Source organism: Ixodes scapularis, unplaced genomic scaffold (genome assembly GCF_016920785.2).
Source record: "Ixodes scapularis isolate PalLabHiFi unplaced genomic scaffold, ASM1692078v2 PGA_scaffold4__175_contigs__length_147842914, whole genome shotgun sequence".
In the NCBI taxonomy this organism is placed as follows: Eukaryota; Metazoa; Arthropoda; class Arachnida; order Ixodida; family Ixodidae; genus Ixodes; species Ixodes scapularis.
The window spans coordinates 15947637-15964656 of NW_024609879.1; the positions used below are offsets into that span (position 1 = coordinate 15947637).

General features: G+C 47.2%; 1 protein-coding gene and 1 long non-coding RNA gene across 2 annotated transcripts; one reads left to right on the plus strand and one right to left on the minus strand.

Annotated features, from left to right (window-relative positions):
- Nucleotides 1–454: 454 nt before the first annotated feature.
- LOC115330092 lies at nucleotides 455–5821 on the minus strand. Its single transcript, XR_005798736.2, has 3 exons — nucleotides 4777–5821; nucleotides 4645–4714; nucleotides 455–650 (listed from the first exon to the last, which is right to left on the minus strand). It is a non-coding gene; the product is annotated as an uncharacterized LOC115330092 (long non-coding RNA).
- On the plus strand, nucleotides 5730–10191 carry LOC115310604. The gene is given in 13 exon segments (XM_040217862.3): nucleotides 5730–5832; nucleotides 5916–6101; nucleotides 6177–6353; nucleotides 6615–6698; nucleotides 6791–6859; nucleotides 7363–7431; nucleotides 8064–8132; nucleotides 8205–8255; nucleotides 8369–8407; nucleotides 8484–8577; nucleotides 8579–8684; nucleotides 9553–9712; nucleotides 9784–10191. Coding segments are annotated over 12 exon segments (1218 nt in total). The 5' UTR covers nucleotides 5730–5832; nucleotides 5916–5917; the 3' UTR covers nucleotides 9900–10191.
- The last annotated feature ends 6829 nt before the right edge of the window (nucleotides 10192–17020 follow it).

A 17020-nucleotide genomic window follows, 5' to 3' on the forward strand; every position in this document is an offset into this window, starting at 1 on the left:
GATATCCTTTTCGGATATATCGTACATCCGAGGGCCATCCGCGAAAATCCGAAGGACGTCCCGTGGACGTCCGACGGACGTACAAAGGTAAGAGTTTTGTACATCCGGAGGACATCCGAACAGGGATCCTCAGCGGACATACTTTGAATATCGCGCCTGAAAATCCCTAGGGATTAGGGCATTACGTCTAAAGGCCCGTTCACACTCTTGCGACCGAGTAAAACCGAGAGAGACCACACCGGTTTTTAAGCCTCTTGCGATCTCTTAGGACCAGCTCCGCTGCAGCGCATCCGGTCCTAAGAAGTTGCAAAAGGCTTAAAAACCGGTCTGGTCTCTCGGTCGCAAGAGTGTGAACGGCGCTTTATGCTTTACCCTTTACTTGGACAGCTATGAATGTTCAAAATGTCGTACCCTAGCCCGCATGCTGTGCCAATGAAAGACCATGAGCCAAATCTATATTGAAATAAGATGATAATTTTAATAGTATGCATTTTCTCCAGATCTTCTGGTGGCTCCACTCCTCGACAGTCGCCCTTTTTGTCAACTGTGCAATACCTTTCTGCCCTGGAAAGCTCTTCTGCCATATATTTAGCAGCTGTCTTGCTGTTGTCTGACCCATGTCCTAGTCAGACCTTGGAGGGAGTGTCCGTCTGTAAACAAATGAAAGAAATATGCTTTAATTATATTAATTGGACTATATGAATGGCACTTGTGCCTAGAGACTTTTTCAGTATTTTTAGCCTATGTTATCTACCAGATTGGCTGTGTCGTGGAAAAGCAATCTCATGCCTAGCGAGAAAAGCTTAAGATACCAGTGCCGGTAACTATCGCAAATTAACCGGACGAGTGACGAAGTGCTAGTCCTCGGTGGAGGGAGGCCGCTACGGCTCCCCCTCTCCCCCGCCAAGCAAACAAATTGACGAAGGTATGAGTGCATATTCACAACACACTGAAACCTACCTGTAGATGACGGGGAAAAGCTATTCCCTGTCATCTAAAGGGAAGTTTAAGTGTGTTATGAACATATGGTGCAAAATCCAGGCATGGGGAGGTCCCTCTGCACCATGCAGCCGTAAGAAAACAAGTTGACAAAGGCATAAGTGAGGGCAATTATCACATACACTGTCAACGTACCTGTAGCTCACAGCGGCAGACTGGATGTGCTTGACCCAGGTGTGGGGAAACCCCTCTCCACCGTGCAGCCCTAAGAAAACAAGTTGACAAAGGCATAAGTGAGGGCAATTATCACATACACCGTCAACGTACCTGTAGCTCACAGCGGCAGACTGGATGTGCTTGACCCAGGCGTGGGGAAGCCCCTCTCCACCGTGCAGACCTAAGAAAACAAGTTGACAAAGGCATAAGTGAGGGCAATTATCACATACACTGTCAACGTACCTGTAGCTCACAGCGGCAGACTGGATGTGCTTGACCCAGGTGTGGGGAAACCCCTCTCCACCGTGCAGCCCTAAGAAAACAAGTTGACAAAGGCATAAGTGAGGGCAATTATCACATACACCGTCAAGGTACCTGTAGCTCACAGCGGCAGACTGGATGTGCTTGACCCAGGCGTGGGGAAGCCCCTCTCCACCGTGCAGACCTAAGAAAACAAGTTGACAAAGGCATAAGTGAGGGCAATTTTCACGTACACCGTCAACGTACCTGTAGCTCACAGCGGCAGACTGGATGTGCTTGACCCAGGTGTGGGGAAACCCCTCTCCACCGCGCAGCCCTAAGAAAACAAGTTGAGAAAGGCATAAGTGAGGGCAATTTTCACGTACACCGTCAACGTACCTGTAGCTCACAGCGGCAGACTGGATGTGCTTGACCCAGGCGTGGGGAAGCCCCTCTCCACCGTGCAGACTTAAGAAAACAAGTTGACAAAGGCATAAGTGAGGGCAATTTTCACGTACACCTTCAACGTACCTGTAGCTCACAGCGGCAGACTGGATGTGCTTGACCCAGGCGTGGGGAAACCCCTGTGTTGACAAAGGCATAAGTGAGGGCAATTGTCACGTACACTGTCAACGTACCTGTAGCTCACAGCGGCAGACTGGATGTGCTTGACCCAGGCGTGGGGAAACCCCTGTGTTGACAAAGGCATAAGTGAGGGCAATTGTCACGTACACTGTCAACGTACCTGTAGCTCACAGCGGCAGACTGGATGTGCTTGACCCAGGCGTGGGGAAACCCCTGTGTTGACAAAGGCATAAGTGAGGGCAATTGTCACGTACACTGTCAGCGTACCTGTAGCTCACAGCGGCAGACTGGATGTGCTTGACCCAGGCGTGGGGAAACCCCTGTGTTGACAAAGGCATAAGTGAGGGCAATTGTCACGTACACTGTCAACGTACCTGTAGCTCACAGCGGCAGACTGGATGTGCTTGACCCAGGCGTGGGGAAGCCCCTCTCCACCGTGCAGACCTAAGAAAACAAGTTGACAAAGGCATAAGTGAGGGCAATTTTCACGTACACCGTCAACGTACCTGTAGCTCACAGCGGCAGACTGGATGTGCTTGACCCAGGTGTGGGGAAACCCCTCTCCACCGCGCAGCCCTAAGAAAACAAGTTGAGAAAGGCATAAGTGAGGGCAATTTTCACGTACACCGTCAACGTACCTGTAGCTCACAGCGGCAGACTGGATGTGCTTGACCCAGGCGTGGGGAAGCCCCTCTCCACCGTGCAGACTTAAGAAAACAAGTTGACAAAGGCATAAGTGAGGGCAATTTTCACGTACACCTTCAACGTACCTGTAGCTCACAGCGGCAGACTGGATGTGCTTGACCCAGGCGTGGGGAAACCCCTGTGTTGACAAAGGCATAAGTGAGGGCAATTGTCACGTACACTGTCAACGTACCTGTAGCTCACAGCGGCAGACTGGATGTGCTTGACCCAGGCGTGGGGAAACCCCTGTGTTGACAAAGGCATAAGTGAGGGCAATTGTCATGTACACTGTCAACGTACCTGTAGCTCACAGCGGCAGACTGGATGTGCTTGACCCAGGCGTGGGGAAACCCCTGTGTTGACAAAGGCATAAGTGAGGGCAATTGTCACGTACACTGTCAACGTACCTGTAGCTCACAGCGGCAGACTGGATGTGCTTGACCCAGGCGTGGGGAAACCCCTGTGTTGACAAAGGCATAAGTGAGGGCAATTGTCACGTACACTGTCAACGTACCTGTAGCTCACAGCGGCAGACTGGATGTGCTTGACCCAGGCGTGGGGAAACCCCTGTGTTGACAAAGGCATAAGTGAGGGCAATTGTCACGTACACTCTCAACGTACCTGTAGCTCACAGCGGCAGACTGGATGTGCTTGACCCAGGCGTGGGGAAGCCCCTCTCCACCGTGCAGACTTAAGAAAACAAGTTGACAAAGGCATAAGTGAGGGCAATTTTCACGTACACCTTCAACGTACCTGTAGCTCACAGCGGCAGACTGGATGTGCTTGACCCAGGCGTGGGGAAACCCCTGTGTTGACAAAGGCATAAGTGAGGGCAATTGTCACGTACACTGTCAACGTACCTGTAGCTCACAGCGGCAGACTGGATGTGCTTGACCCAGGCGTGGGGAAACCCCTGTGTTGACAAAGGCATAAGTGAGGGCAATTGTCACGTACACTGTCAACGTACCTGTAGCTCACAGCGGCAGACTGGATGTGCTTGACCCAGGCGTGGGGAAACCCCTGTGTTGACAAAGGCATAAGTGAGGGCAATTGTCACGTACACTGTCAACGTACCTGTAGCTCACAGCGGCAGACTGGATGTGCTTGACCCAGGCGTGGGGAAACCCCTGTGTTGACAAAGGCATAAGTGAGGGCAATTGTCACGCACACTGTCAACGTACCTGTAGCTCACAGCGGCAGAGTGGATGTGCTTGACCCAGGCGTGGGGAAACCCCTGTGTTGACAAAGGCATAAGTGAGGGCAATTGTCACGTACACTCTCAACGTACCTGTAGCTCACAGCGGCAGACTGGATGTGCTTGACCCAGGCGTGGGGAAGCCCCTCTCCACCGTGCAGACTTAAGAAAACAAGTTGACAAAGGCATAAGTGAGGGCAATTTTCACGTACACCTTCAACGTACCTGTAGCTCACAGCGGCAGACTGGATGTGCTTGACCCAGGCGTGGGGAAACCCCTGTGTTGACAAAGGCATAAGTGAGGGCAATTGTCACGCACACTGTCAACGTACCTGTAGCTCACAGCGGCAGACTGGATGTGCTTGACCCAGGCGTGGGGAAACCCCTGTGTTGACAAAGGCATAAGTGAGGGCAATTGTCACGTACACTGTCAACGTACCTGTAGCTCACAGCGGCAGACTGGATGTGCTTGACCCAGGCGTGGGGAAACCCCTGTGTTGACAAAGGCATAAGTGAGGGCAATTGTCACGTACACTGTCAACGTACCTGTAGCTCACAGCGGCAGACTGGATGTGCTTGACCCAGGCGTGGGGAAGCCCCTCTCCACCGTGCAGACTTAAGAAAACAAGTTGACAAAGGCATAAGTGAGGGCAATTTTCACGTACACCGTCAACGTACCTGTAGCTCACAGCGGCAGACTGGATGTGCTTGACCCAGGCGTGGGGAAACCCCTGTGTTGACAAAGGCATAAGTGAGGGCAATTGTCACGTACACTGTCAACGTACCTGTAGCTCACAGCGGCAGACTGGATGTGCTTGACCCAGGCGTGGGGAAGCCCCTCTCCACCGTGCAGACCTAAGAAAACAAGTTGACAAAGGCATGAGTGCGTGCAATTTTCCCGTACACCGTCAACGTACCTGTAGCTCACAGTCGCAGACTGGATGTGCTTCCAGCCAGACAGGAACGGGCGAAGACGGAAAAAACAAAGCGTGGTACGGATGATATGCGCGAAATAACGAAGCGGTTCAGAATGAGACTAAACTAACTTTCCCAAAAATAGAAACAAGTAGGCCGTTCAACTATAGGTGAACGAAAGTTGTGAAACGCTAGCCAACATCTGTACTAGTCCTTTAGGACGCTACTTACGAAAACACGAACGGAATGAATTTCGAGTAACACAAAAAGAGAGGGGGATGGAAAAAAAGGACGTGGTATGGAAAGCAAGTACTAACCCGAAATGGACAACTCAAGCAGATAGTTCAACTAGACGAAAAGTTCTTCTGGAACATTGTCCAACGTGAGTACTGCCACACACGCACCATACTACTTAAAACAGAAATAAAAATATTTTAGTAACACCGTTGTATAACCGTTGACACGCGACAGCAACAACGTGGACACGGAAGAAACAAAGAAAAAGAACAAAACTCGAAAATCGGGTTGCCAGCCGAGACAGGTGAGGTCGCGAAGCTGGCTATACCGATCAGTGGTTAGTCGGTATATGATTCAATAAGAATATACTTCTCGCTACTTTTCTTGTTTGTTGTTAAAAATTAGGCATAATTATTTTACTGCTTGTTGCCGAGCGTGTTGGTGTAAACTGCAATTCATGAAATCAACGTAGGATAACACCAAGGATGACACCGACGGTACGACTGTGCTGTTATAATTTGTCTGTGGAGATTTGTTTAAATTGATAAGTCACCAAACTAATGTATGAATAAAACAAACGCTACCAATTTATTTATTTATTGATGTTTAACCCCGACGTCATGTAGTTTTCAACTTTTCTAGGTGCCGCTAGTGTCACATATCCGTTAAAATCCATAGCCAACGAAATCCATCGATATTTGTGCATTGTCGGCTCTAGGAGCGCGTGGTTTGGACTCTGGTGTTACCACGACCGGGTTTTACGTTTTACTGTCGGTGAAAGCGACGGTACCGTGAAACCGCCGCCATTTCAGCAGCTCAAGGTAAATGTTTAGCTTTTGCATAACTTTTTAGATCCGGTTAGTGTTGATGACTTTCTCACATCAGTTTTTCTGTTCATTTTCAGGGATGTATGCAATTGTGGAATTTAGGCTAACCCAAGAGGTGGAGATCGTGCCTTACACGTGGGTCACGGGAAACAACTGTTTATGGCCGAAGGTGTCCACCGATAAGGCTGTCAAGCTAGTGCGAAAGGGGGGGCCACCAGGACCAGGGTTTTCTGAGTTCGAGGTGACTGTGAAAGGACTATTCAGTGAGTATATTGCATCTCTTCATGCGTGCAGCAGTGTTCATTAATTGTAAGTATTTTTTTCTTATGTGACTACAGATTCCTACGAAGAAGGGCGATCTAAGTTGGAGCGGTCGCGGTTCACATCTGATCTCTCGGACGAGGAGATACGCCCAAAGCGTAGGAGATTTCGCCCCACACGCTGGAGCGAGTCCGACTCAAGCTCGGATGAATTCCCGGAAGCCCCGATGCCGCTCTGCGCACGGCAGAACTCGCGTAACGCTATTTGATTTTTATTTTGTTCTGCAGCTGACAGCCTTGTTGACCGTTGCAACTGTTTCTTAACCTTTAGCTTAGAATTCGAACCTGGCATTTGATAAGTCTAGGGTGTGTCGTCAGACGTACTTGATCTGTCGTTTTACGTAAACAATGTGCTTATATAGGGGGTTGGGGCACAACTGCATTTTTTATATTTTGGGAGATCAATTTGTACTTTTTTCATCTTACAATTTGAGGTTTTCTGGTCGCTTTTCACAGCCAGTAGCCAGAGACTGGAATCACAGAGTGCGAGCCCGGCAAGATCAATACACAGTGAAATGTCGCAAGCTGCACTAATGCGAGGTACAGTTTCTCCTGAAAACCACTTATATTGTTTTTCGCTTTTTGTATTCTAATGTTACCAATTCCCAACTTAATCAGACATCTCCAAACAGGTGCTAGTGGTTCGTCCCAGTCGTCTAGCACTTCGATAAACACGCTGGCTCCCAGTCCACAAGATAAAGGTAGCTATAGGGTGTTTTCACTGACGTAATTTCGTCCACCATTTTGTTGTTGTGAGCTGTCTGGCGTGTGCCAAACTCGAGCATTCCAAGGATTGACACGCCCCCTCAAATGCGTAGAGCACCGCTGACATCATCTCAACCGGTTACGATGTAATCCTTCAATGTAGTAAATTTGTGTGAAAAAACAAGCTAACAACAAAATGCCAAATTGACGTTATGTGCGAACAACCTATAATGTATGGCCATTTTACAAATGAGGGGCTATGCACATATTGCTGCAAGTTGAGGTGCAAAGCTTGCAGAACCAATTAACTTTAATTTCATTTCCGTGTGAGCGCTGAAGTTTTATATTTAATCAAATTTGGGCAAGCAAATATATGGAGCACCATGCCACCAAAAACAAGGTGGCTTTCTTCACATCTAGGAACCTAAATATGAGAAAAATCCATGTCACCATGTACCCTTCTTGCATGTAGCCCCTTCAATTGTCTTTATCTTCGCAGGTGCCTGTGGTTCGTTCCAGACACCTAAAACGTCAACAAGGACACCGGCTCCCAGTTCACGAAATAAAGGTACATTGCATGATCGTTTTACAAATAAAGAGCTACGCACACTAGCAGTGCAAATTCAAATGCAAAGCTTGCAAAAACAATCGCCATCTCTTTCATATCTTTCTGGGTGAAGTTTTATATTTAATCAAATTTGAGCAAGCAAATGTATGGAGCACCATACCGCCACAAACGAAGTGACTTTTTCACATCTGGAAACTTTTCGGTAGGCTTTTAGCATATTAAATAAAGTGAACTCTCCAGAGGTGGATATTTTTTTGCCTGGAAGTCCTAGCGTGCGAGCCCTGCTCAAGGTATACATTGATTGTATGTTTTCCTTTCTGTTTTTTAAACAACAGATATGGGGGCAACAGGTTTCTGCGCTGTATGTTTTCCACTGTCGGAGGTCACATTCTGTTGATATTACATATGTAAATTTTTTTCCTACTTTTTTAGGCATGTTTTTTAATTTTGTATTCTGTGTCATTTGAGCTCTTGCATGTATGCATGGTGCACCCTCCTGTAGGCCCACGGGCTCTTGAAGGGCAGTTCAGAAGTACCAAATAAATAAATAACATAAATAAATATGAGAAGCAATCCAAGTCACCTTGTACCCTTATTGCATCTAGCGCCTGCAGTTGTCTTTATCTTCGTAGATGCCAGTGGTTTTTCAACCGCATCTCAAACATTGACAAGGATGTCGGCTCCCAGTCGATTAGATCAAGGTACTTAACTGCAGAATTGTGTTGCAGCTGCGTATTAAGATATTTTGTGTGTCCTTCATTAAATTTTTTCAGCACTGCAGGCTATGCAACACATGACGCCTAGCACCAGTGCTTCGACCTGCGGTAAGCTAATTTGATTTCAATTGTTTTTCTTTCACAGCATGGTTGCACAACTTTGAATAGTTTTGAAATGGCTAAGCTCTTGACTTTTTGCCATCTTTTTTTTTTCTTTTTAGCTGATCTGCGGGCCACTGCTAGGATCTTGAGTGCTGCTGGTAAGTAGGATGTTGTCTCCTGCCTGCACTAATTTTATTTGCCAATATTTATTTCAAGCCTTTTCTTTGCATGCAGAGTTTCAGCGACGGGTGCTGAATGGGATGAGCGTCATGAGGAGCCAGCAGACGGAGATAATGGACATGATTTCGACATTGCTACGAGCGCGTGAGTTTCGTTGTAGAGCCCAGCCAGCCGATCCTCGTTGATCCCCTCGACACTCCTGAAGCAATTGAGGTGTTTGATGGCGCTCTTACAGATGCCACGAGTGAGGCTTTGGTAAGCAATTGCTGTTATCAATGCCTGCCCATACTCTAGTTTTTGTCACTTACTGAGGCAAGTATTGGTGTTTGCATTCTCTAGGCTTTGCTGTTATGTCTTATCCCTAGTGTGCAGCTAAGGTTAAGACATGCAGATAACAAATAAGCTAGGAGCAAGCTGTGATTTTAAATCGAGATGCATCGAAGGGGTGAGACTGCCTGTTCTCTGGTAAGCAACAAAGGTGTTTGTAATGGTGCTATACTTTAGCATTATTTCATGAGTGTAGAGCAAGCTCTGACTACTTCCGTATTTCTTCAAATGGCAACTCTGTCCCACAGTTCCAGATCTTAGAGCATGGGAAATGACTAATGAGATAGAACAATGACTAGGAGGTGTAAACAACTGCCCAAATAAAATAAAATTTGGGCCCTCACATTCATTCAATCTTTCTCAAGGTATCACCAGTTCACTCATACTGGCCTCGGAGATAAAGAGGGGGTGTGAATTGGCTAATTGTAAAGCCTAGCCCAGTTAATACAAGCTGTAAACCCATTCATGCTCAGGTTCTTTCTATCCAGCTAACCTTGAATGCCAAACGTTTTTGGCTATACTTGCTTTCTGGGTATCGTAATGCTCCTTATGTCATGTCTTACGTTCCCCAGGCACCAGCCCCACGTTTTATGTGCTCAAACACGGCATTGGCATTTTGCATGGACAGTGAATTGAGGATTGCATTTTCTTATAACCAAGGTTATTGCCCCAAGATGAACCCTTTCCATGATATAAGTAGCTTTGGGGATAGCGTTTCACTGGTCAGAGTAAAACAGCGAAAACTGGCTATGTCTTGTTCGTATTAACTGTGTCGTGCTCTGTACGTTCCTTCCAGGTTGTGGAGCTGACCTCCCTTGGGGACCTGTCTATCAAAACAACTGTAAGGTCTATGCTTGCACACCTGATTAGTGACGAAGCTGCAGCCAAGTTCAGCATGGATGGGCGCAAAGGGAAGAAGGTTTTCCGTAGCCTTAAGCTGTACAAATTGATCTTTGGTAAGTAGAAGTTTGCAACGCAATTCCCTGCCTTTTTAAGTTGTACTATAAGGGTCATCTATTGCTTTCAGCTGCTATAAAGCGGACAAAGCACTGCAAAGAGTCTACGAAAAAAGAGGTGGAAACGGAAGTCAAGGAGTGGCTTCGCCGCGCAAAGGAGAGGTGCACCACTTCTAAGGGAGAGTAGGCATCTACCTTCAAGTGTGAGAAAGGTGCCTCTGCCCTGGTTCTGATTGCAAATAAAAAACTATTTTGCTGTCTAACATCCTTGTTTCCTTCTAGCTTACGAAACATAAGGCCAACTGGCACTGCGACATCACTACGTAAAATGTAATCAAATGATTGCAAAATTACTTTAAAAAGTAGTACACATGCATCACAATTCATTTGATTACTTGTAGTCGAGAACATACAATACTGTTTTTCTTTTTACCGCACACAGTATCAGCTTGAAAGGAGCTTACAATTCTAAGGTTCTAGGCCTCTATTAATAAACCTTCGGACAACACTTGAAAAAAAAAAACGAATTACCGATGTGTCCACCTCTTTTTTTCCCCGTCATACCTATTGAATGATCTTGGAGACCCCAGAAAGCATCTATTGCGCCCCTCAAACCCTTAGCAAATCCTAGAGGGCCCATCAGACTTTGCAGAAAATTGTGATGGGCCCCTATGGAACTTCAGGAAATACTGTGATGGGACCTCTTAAGACCTCAGGAAATCTTGAAGGGGCCATCAAATCTGTCAAAGAATCTTGGGGGGGGGGGGGGGCCTCAAACCTATCTTCATTAGGGAAAGGTATATCCTCTGCACAAAAAGGTTCTGTTATGATAATCGTTTAGTGCAGAATGGAACCACTTTTAAGTAACTGTTTTTGAATGGTTTCCCAATACCTATTGGGATATGTTCGAACATCCACAAATGGACAGCCCTCGGACATCCATTTCTGTATATCCACAGGACGTCCACTATTAGTCCGAATTTGGACGTACGGAAACGGATGTCCAGTGTACGTCCGACGGACGTCCTTCCCTGGCAATGGATATTCGGCTCTTGTTCGGACGTCCGACGGACATACGTGGTTGCTTGGGAGTGGTGTGAACTTAGCGAAAAAGTCGCTAAATTTAGAGTGTTTTCAGTCGTCCTAACGACAATTTTGTGTTTTTGGAGTATTAGCGACTTTTTTGGGGACTTTTTTTTTTTTTTTTCTAGTTATGTAAATTGTTACTAAAGCTACGTGAACGGGGGGAAAATATGTCAGTCGGATAGCTCTCCGGTGGCTTCCAGGGGACAGCTCTGGATGTCACTCATTTTTGTTAATTTCTATTCATCCGGTTGTGGGTGAGGTGACGTTCTCCGACCCCGAAGCAATTCCCTCGCTTTAACGCGGGTTAAAGCTAGGGTTTTGTTCGATAAGGATGAAGCAGAACAGGCTTTCGCTGTTTTGTTCATGGACCAGGATCTTCTCGCCAACGCCTTGAGTCACTCAAGGTGTTGGCGAGTCCTTGGGAATGGGACGGCCGACTCCAACTATTCACTTGTCTCGTCACAAAAAAAAAAAGAAAAAAAAAAGCTTTTACGTTTTATAAAAAAAAAAATCCGAAAAAGGTCATCATCATCATCACCACTCAGCGACTTTTCGCTAAAACTGGCGACTTTTAGGTCGCGTCCTGGCGACTTCGCCCAAAAAAACTTAACAGCACTGCGATGGCCGGCAGTGGTCTGTGGTGGTGTATAGTGGTGTGCGGGGTCCGGCATGACGGTGATTGATGTGGGGTTCTACAAAGTGCTTGTGCATTCGACGGTGCGAGGATTACAACGGACGGGACGACATTCGTTTCCGCCCGTAACAGGAAAAGCCGACATGTGAAGTGTGCCCAGTGCTTTCACAAGATCGTTCATCTCACGGCGTTGATTCCACTAAGCCTAACCGACGACGAAACAGCTCGCAGAGCTCGCCGCTGTTTTACCGGATTTTGTAGTCGCTTCAAGAAATTTTTGAGGTTTGGTAAAAGTGCGTTCAAAGGTTTGTGTTGTAGAATAAAGGGAGAGCCGAATATAATGCACTGTGATTTGTGTCACATAGCGATGCTTGCACGACATTTCGCCGTAAGAAAAATGCGGTTTATAAACCATTTTATATTCGCCTGCTCAGTCGTAAGCATGACCGCTATCGCAGCGCGTTCACTGTCGAAAACGCGATGAGATGACAACTGTTTCCAAGCGTTGGCTTTCATTCCGTTCTGCAAAAATCAATTCGCATACTGTTTTCTTTTTTTTACGTGCCGATGAGTAAAACAATTTATGTCAAAACCGTTATTTCATCACGTTGCGAGCGTAACTTCTGCTCAATTGTCCACCGTACGCTGTAAGATCGTGTTGTTTTTAATGCATTACCAATGTCCAGAAATTTTAATTCCGTGACTCTTCTGAGAATCTCGGAGCGCTCTGAAGGCAGCAGTTGTGATCGGCTGAAAAGGATCCCGAGTAGCTCTGGCGGCGAGGAGGGGGCGCTCTGCTGAATCGAGGTCAGAGGAGAGAGGCGACCACCCGAATTCACCATTACTTATCTCATAGGCAGTCTTGTACAGATACTAAAAAAGGTAATCAATTACAAATACTCTGGGCTAAAAAGTATTCAGTTAGATTACTTGATTACTCGACAGCAAACATAAATGGACAGTACTTTAAAAAGTAACCATTACTTTTCTGATTACTTTAATGTGTGGCCACTTATATCGTCAAGACTCATAACACTGAACTGCCTTGCCTGTCACCCTTTCACAGATCCTCTCCCACCACCACCTTGTCACCGTGTTTTTGTTTTTTTCAATGTTTCCTAGCGTGCTGGAAAGTGGCCTTTGTGTCCATTGGCCTCCCTCTCTGTGGGGAAAAATGCTGCTGTGGGAACAGTATATTTTATGGGACGCTGAGTTTCCTGTAGAGATCAGCAATGAATGGAGTACGTGGTGACACGAACTTCATCAGCTTCAAGCACTCGCCATACCCCGATTCCTATTCCATGAATGGCGAGGATTGGAGCGGTCTACTGAACTGCATGTCTTCACGGGTGCCAGTCCTCAAGCACACGGCGCTGCAGTCTACATTCGATCATCTGACAATGAAGGGAACGTCAATACTCGTCTATTACTAGCAAAGGCTCGTGTTGCCCCACTCAAACGGCAAACGCTCCCACGGTTAGAGCTGATAGAAGCACTCATTGGAGCACGGCTTTTGAGGTACGTCCAGAAGACGTTTGACACAGAGGACTATACCTGCTACATGTGGACAGATTCCATGATTACTCTGAAGTGGATTCAAGGGCAACCGCAGCGCTGGGAAACGTTTGTCGCAAATCAAGTTGAAGAGATTCAACGGCTGACAGTAAATTTCCACTTTAGTATTGTCCGGGAAAGGATAACCCGGCCGATTTTCTCATTGGGGGAATTTCCGCCGAGAGACTGAAAGCTTGGTGGGAAGGTCCAGTGTGGCTCCAGAGACCCATTTATGAATGGCCCGACCACTGCGTTGAAGAAGCTCTGGTGGAAAAGAAAGACTGCATAACGGCTGCTGGGCTACCAGCAAGAACTAGCTCTTTCGAGCCGTTGTTCGACCTCCACCGTTACAGCAGACTGCAGAAGGTAATCCGAGTTACTGCCTGGATACTTCGTTTTATGAACAACTGTTCAAGCGAAAAGGTGTCGGCAAATCACCTCTCAGCGGACGAAGTAATCCGAGCAGAACTGTACTGAATCACACATGTTCAAAACTCGGTATTCTCTGAAGAGATAGCCTCACTGACAGACAAACGGCAAGTAAGTAAAAGCTCGAAGATCGCCGAGCTTAGCCCCTTTCTTGATGGCAAAGGAGGGTTGCGAGTAGGCGGAAGGCTCCAAGAATTGCGTTCCACAGAAGAAGTAAAACATCCTCTCATTCTACCAGCCAACTACCGCATAACGGAGTTGATAATTTCAAGTGCACACATCCGAGTTCTACACGGAGGAGTCGCTAAGACACTAACGCAATTGCGTGAAAGATTTTGGATTATTTGAGGCAGACAACTGGTAAAGAAATGTATAAACAACTGCCCTACATGCTCTAGATATCGGCTCAAGCCACTGTCAGCACCTAAAGCTCCTCTACCTGCTGATCGCATCGAGCCAACAAACCCTTTCGATAGTGGGAGTCGACTTTGTCGGCCCCCTTTATACCAAGAACATGACCCCGAACAAAGTTTTCATAGCTCTCTTTACGTGTGCAGTGACAAGAGCGGTCCACCTTGAAGTCATATCAAGCATGTCTTCCCAGACCTTCTTATTAACACTACGTCGGTTTGTGGCACGAAGAAGTCTGCCAAAGGCCATCTACTCGGACAACGCTCTCACGTTCAAAAGGTTGTTTAAAGACATCAAGCAAGTATGGACAGCTTCACGCCACCAGGACGTTTAAGACTACGTTGCCCACAACCAGATATCCTGGAAACTTAGCGCTGAACGGGCAGCCTGCTGGGGGGGATTTTGGGATAGGATGGTTCATAGCGTGAAGTCCTGCCTTCGAAAGATTCTTGGACGAAGTTCACTAAACTCCGAAGAGCTCACCACTGTGGTACAGGAAGTTGAGGCTGCGGTGAACTCAAGACCGTTGACGTTTATGCATTCAGAGCACGACGAGCTAAGAGCCTTAACTCCTGCTCATTTCCTGATCGGCAAGCGACTCACAGCATTGCCGACATCCAAAGACGCCGAGGCGCTACAACGAAGAGCAGATGAACTCTCAAAACGCTGGAACTACCGACAACTACTAGTTGCATAGTTTTGGAAAAGATGGATGTTCGACTACCTTCTGCAGCTTTGTTCGGCACATCATGCGAAGCCACAGGAAAATAATGATCTAAAGGTCGGAGACATCGTAATTATACACGAGCCAATGTGTCCTAAAACGATGTGGAAACTATGATGGATAACAGAATTGCATGCAGGTCGGGATTCCCACGTTCGATCATGCGACTTCAAGTTGGCAAGTGGACAAATACTACGACGAACGGCCAGTACAACTTCTTTATTCCCTCGAGGTGCCTCGTTGTCCCCCTAAGGCGGCAGCCTGTTGAACATTTTCAACAGCGATCGGTTCGGTCAAAGAGAGAAGACGACGACGATCGAGAGCCGGCTTAGGGGCAAGGATCAATTTGTTTTTATTCGCCATGGTGCGAGCTTGAAACGGGCATCGTCCCATTAAATCCATTTTTATGCTTTAATCAGTAATATCGTCCAGTTATTTTTCAGCATCCTGATAACAGTCAGATTGGGATGACAGAATATGCAGTAAACTCCAAGTTTGGATGCGATAGAGACACAGTGAGCTTGACAAGCCTTGCAACAGCAGGTCACATTAGAGCCACTAAATAAGCTGCGCTTAGAGTATCGGCACTCCGTTCCCCTACATTGTTGTGGCCGCCGCCATTTTGGCTCTTATGCAGAGCAGACGGAACTGCCCATCGTCATGATTAGAACGTGCGACTTCCTCAGCATTAGATTCGGTGTTGGGAAGGTCATGTAATATTGCTTTGCTCTGCCGTGAACTGTCTAAACATTTGTGGAGGACAGAAAAGCGTTTCCTGTGATTTCAGATAATGCTTCAGATAACTGGCAACCATGATTTTAAGACACAATATGGCCAAGTGTCGTTACTCTGAAGCGTCTTATTTAGTGGCACTAGGTCACATGAGGACACATGAGGTCACATGACCCAGAGATAGTCAATAAAAATCGGCTAGTTGATACGCTATGTGGCAGGAAGTTACATGACCATGTAAGTGTTTTTTGTTACATTCTTAAAAAACCTTTTGTGTTGATCAACTAAAATTTGGGCTTGAAATCTTTTGGGACTGGCATTTCCGAAATCTAAAATTTACCTCGTGTTTTTTATAACTTTTTGTTTAAGACGTATTTCAATGATTTTTCCACCACCTTGACCTTACGTCATTTGTGGGGAAGATGAGGGGTGAGAGATGGGGAATACGATGAGGATGAAATGTTTAAAAATAGTGCCGGAATAACTTTTTAATATAACTTTTTAAGAAGTTTAGAAGTGTGACTTTTCATTGGTGCCTCAAATAACCATGACAATTTTTTTTCTGTAAAGACATTCTAGATGCTGAAGGTTCAGTTCGAGGACGAAGAGGACGTCACGGTCATCTTCAATTGGTTTGAAGAGTATTGCATCCTCGGGAAGCTCCGCACCAACCACGGGATCTGGATAAGAATTCCCCCACAGTTTCCACCAGCTTTGTGGACCGTAGAGCCTCTCATGGAAAACAACCAACCTCGAGGCACGAACTGCCTCGAGACATGGCATTGGCGCCTCGGGGTCCTGATCAGAGAGACGCACCCTGGCCTCCTCCTTTTCCTGCGCCACCTGCGGGTTGAGCAGGATCAGAATGAGGGGGACATGGAGAGCATCCTGCACGGCCAGCCAGCACGCCGCAAGGCTAACGCAGAGAAGGAAAAGCGGCTGCGCACCGTCTTCTTTCACAGGGGTGAAATGGGAGATGACGAGTATCTGGGGGCCTTTGTGTAATGCATGAAGAACACGGCCCCCGTGGACAAGACCACTGAGTAGACAGATGTCGAGCACACCTTTCTTTTTTTTTTCCATATCAGGTGTGGGGGCCCCGTGGGGGCCCACTTCGTTGTTTTTTATTTCCTCTTTTAACTCGCCGCACGTTCGCCATTCACCATGCACAAATGCTGGTGTGGTCGCGAGCGCGCGTGATTAAAGACATTCCATCTGAGACATCGGAGTCGCTTGACGCTTTCTCTACAAAAATGGTGACCTGAACGTGATTTGCTCCGAGCATCTGCCATCCAGGTGAATGTTCTCCGCGACCTGAGACACTACAACGATGCGGCTTCGGACAAGGGTGCGGAGGTCAGTAACGTCTTCCTCAAGGTCGGCCTTCTCACCTGTGGCCTGCATCACCTCATCCCCCATCGCGTCTGACGCCGGCACGTCGGGACGCATCCACTTCGCTCGTCCCTGCCGGCTCGGTACGCTGGCCTGCGGCGCTCGCTACCTTCGTTGCTGCCGTGATTGCTCTGCCACCGGCTACGGCGCGTCGTTGACCGTCAAGGGCAGTGCGGCTGTTGAGTCGTAGAACATCAGCGTCGCTTGTCAGCTCAACACTGCGACTCTGAGGAATGTACAGTCACGATCAGAAGTAATTGGAACACGGGAGCGGTGACCCAACTGCATTGCAGCGCGACTTATCCGCGCTCGTAGAAACTGATAGGAGACTGCATGCGTACATGCC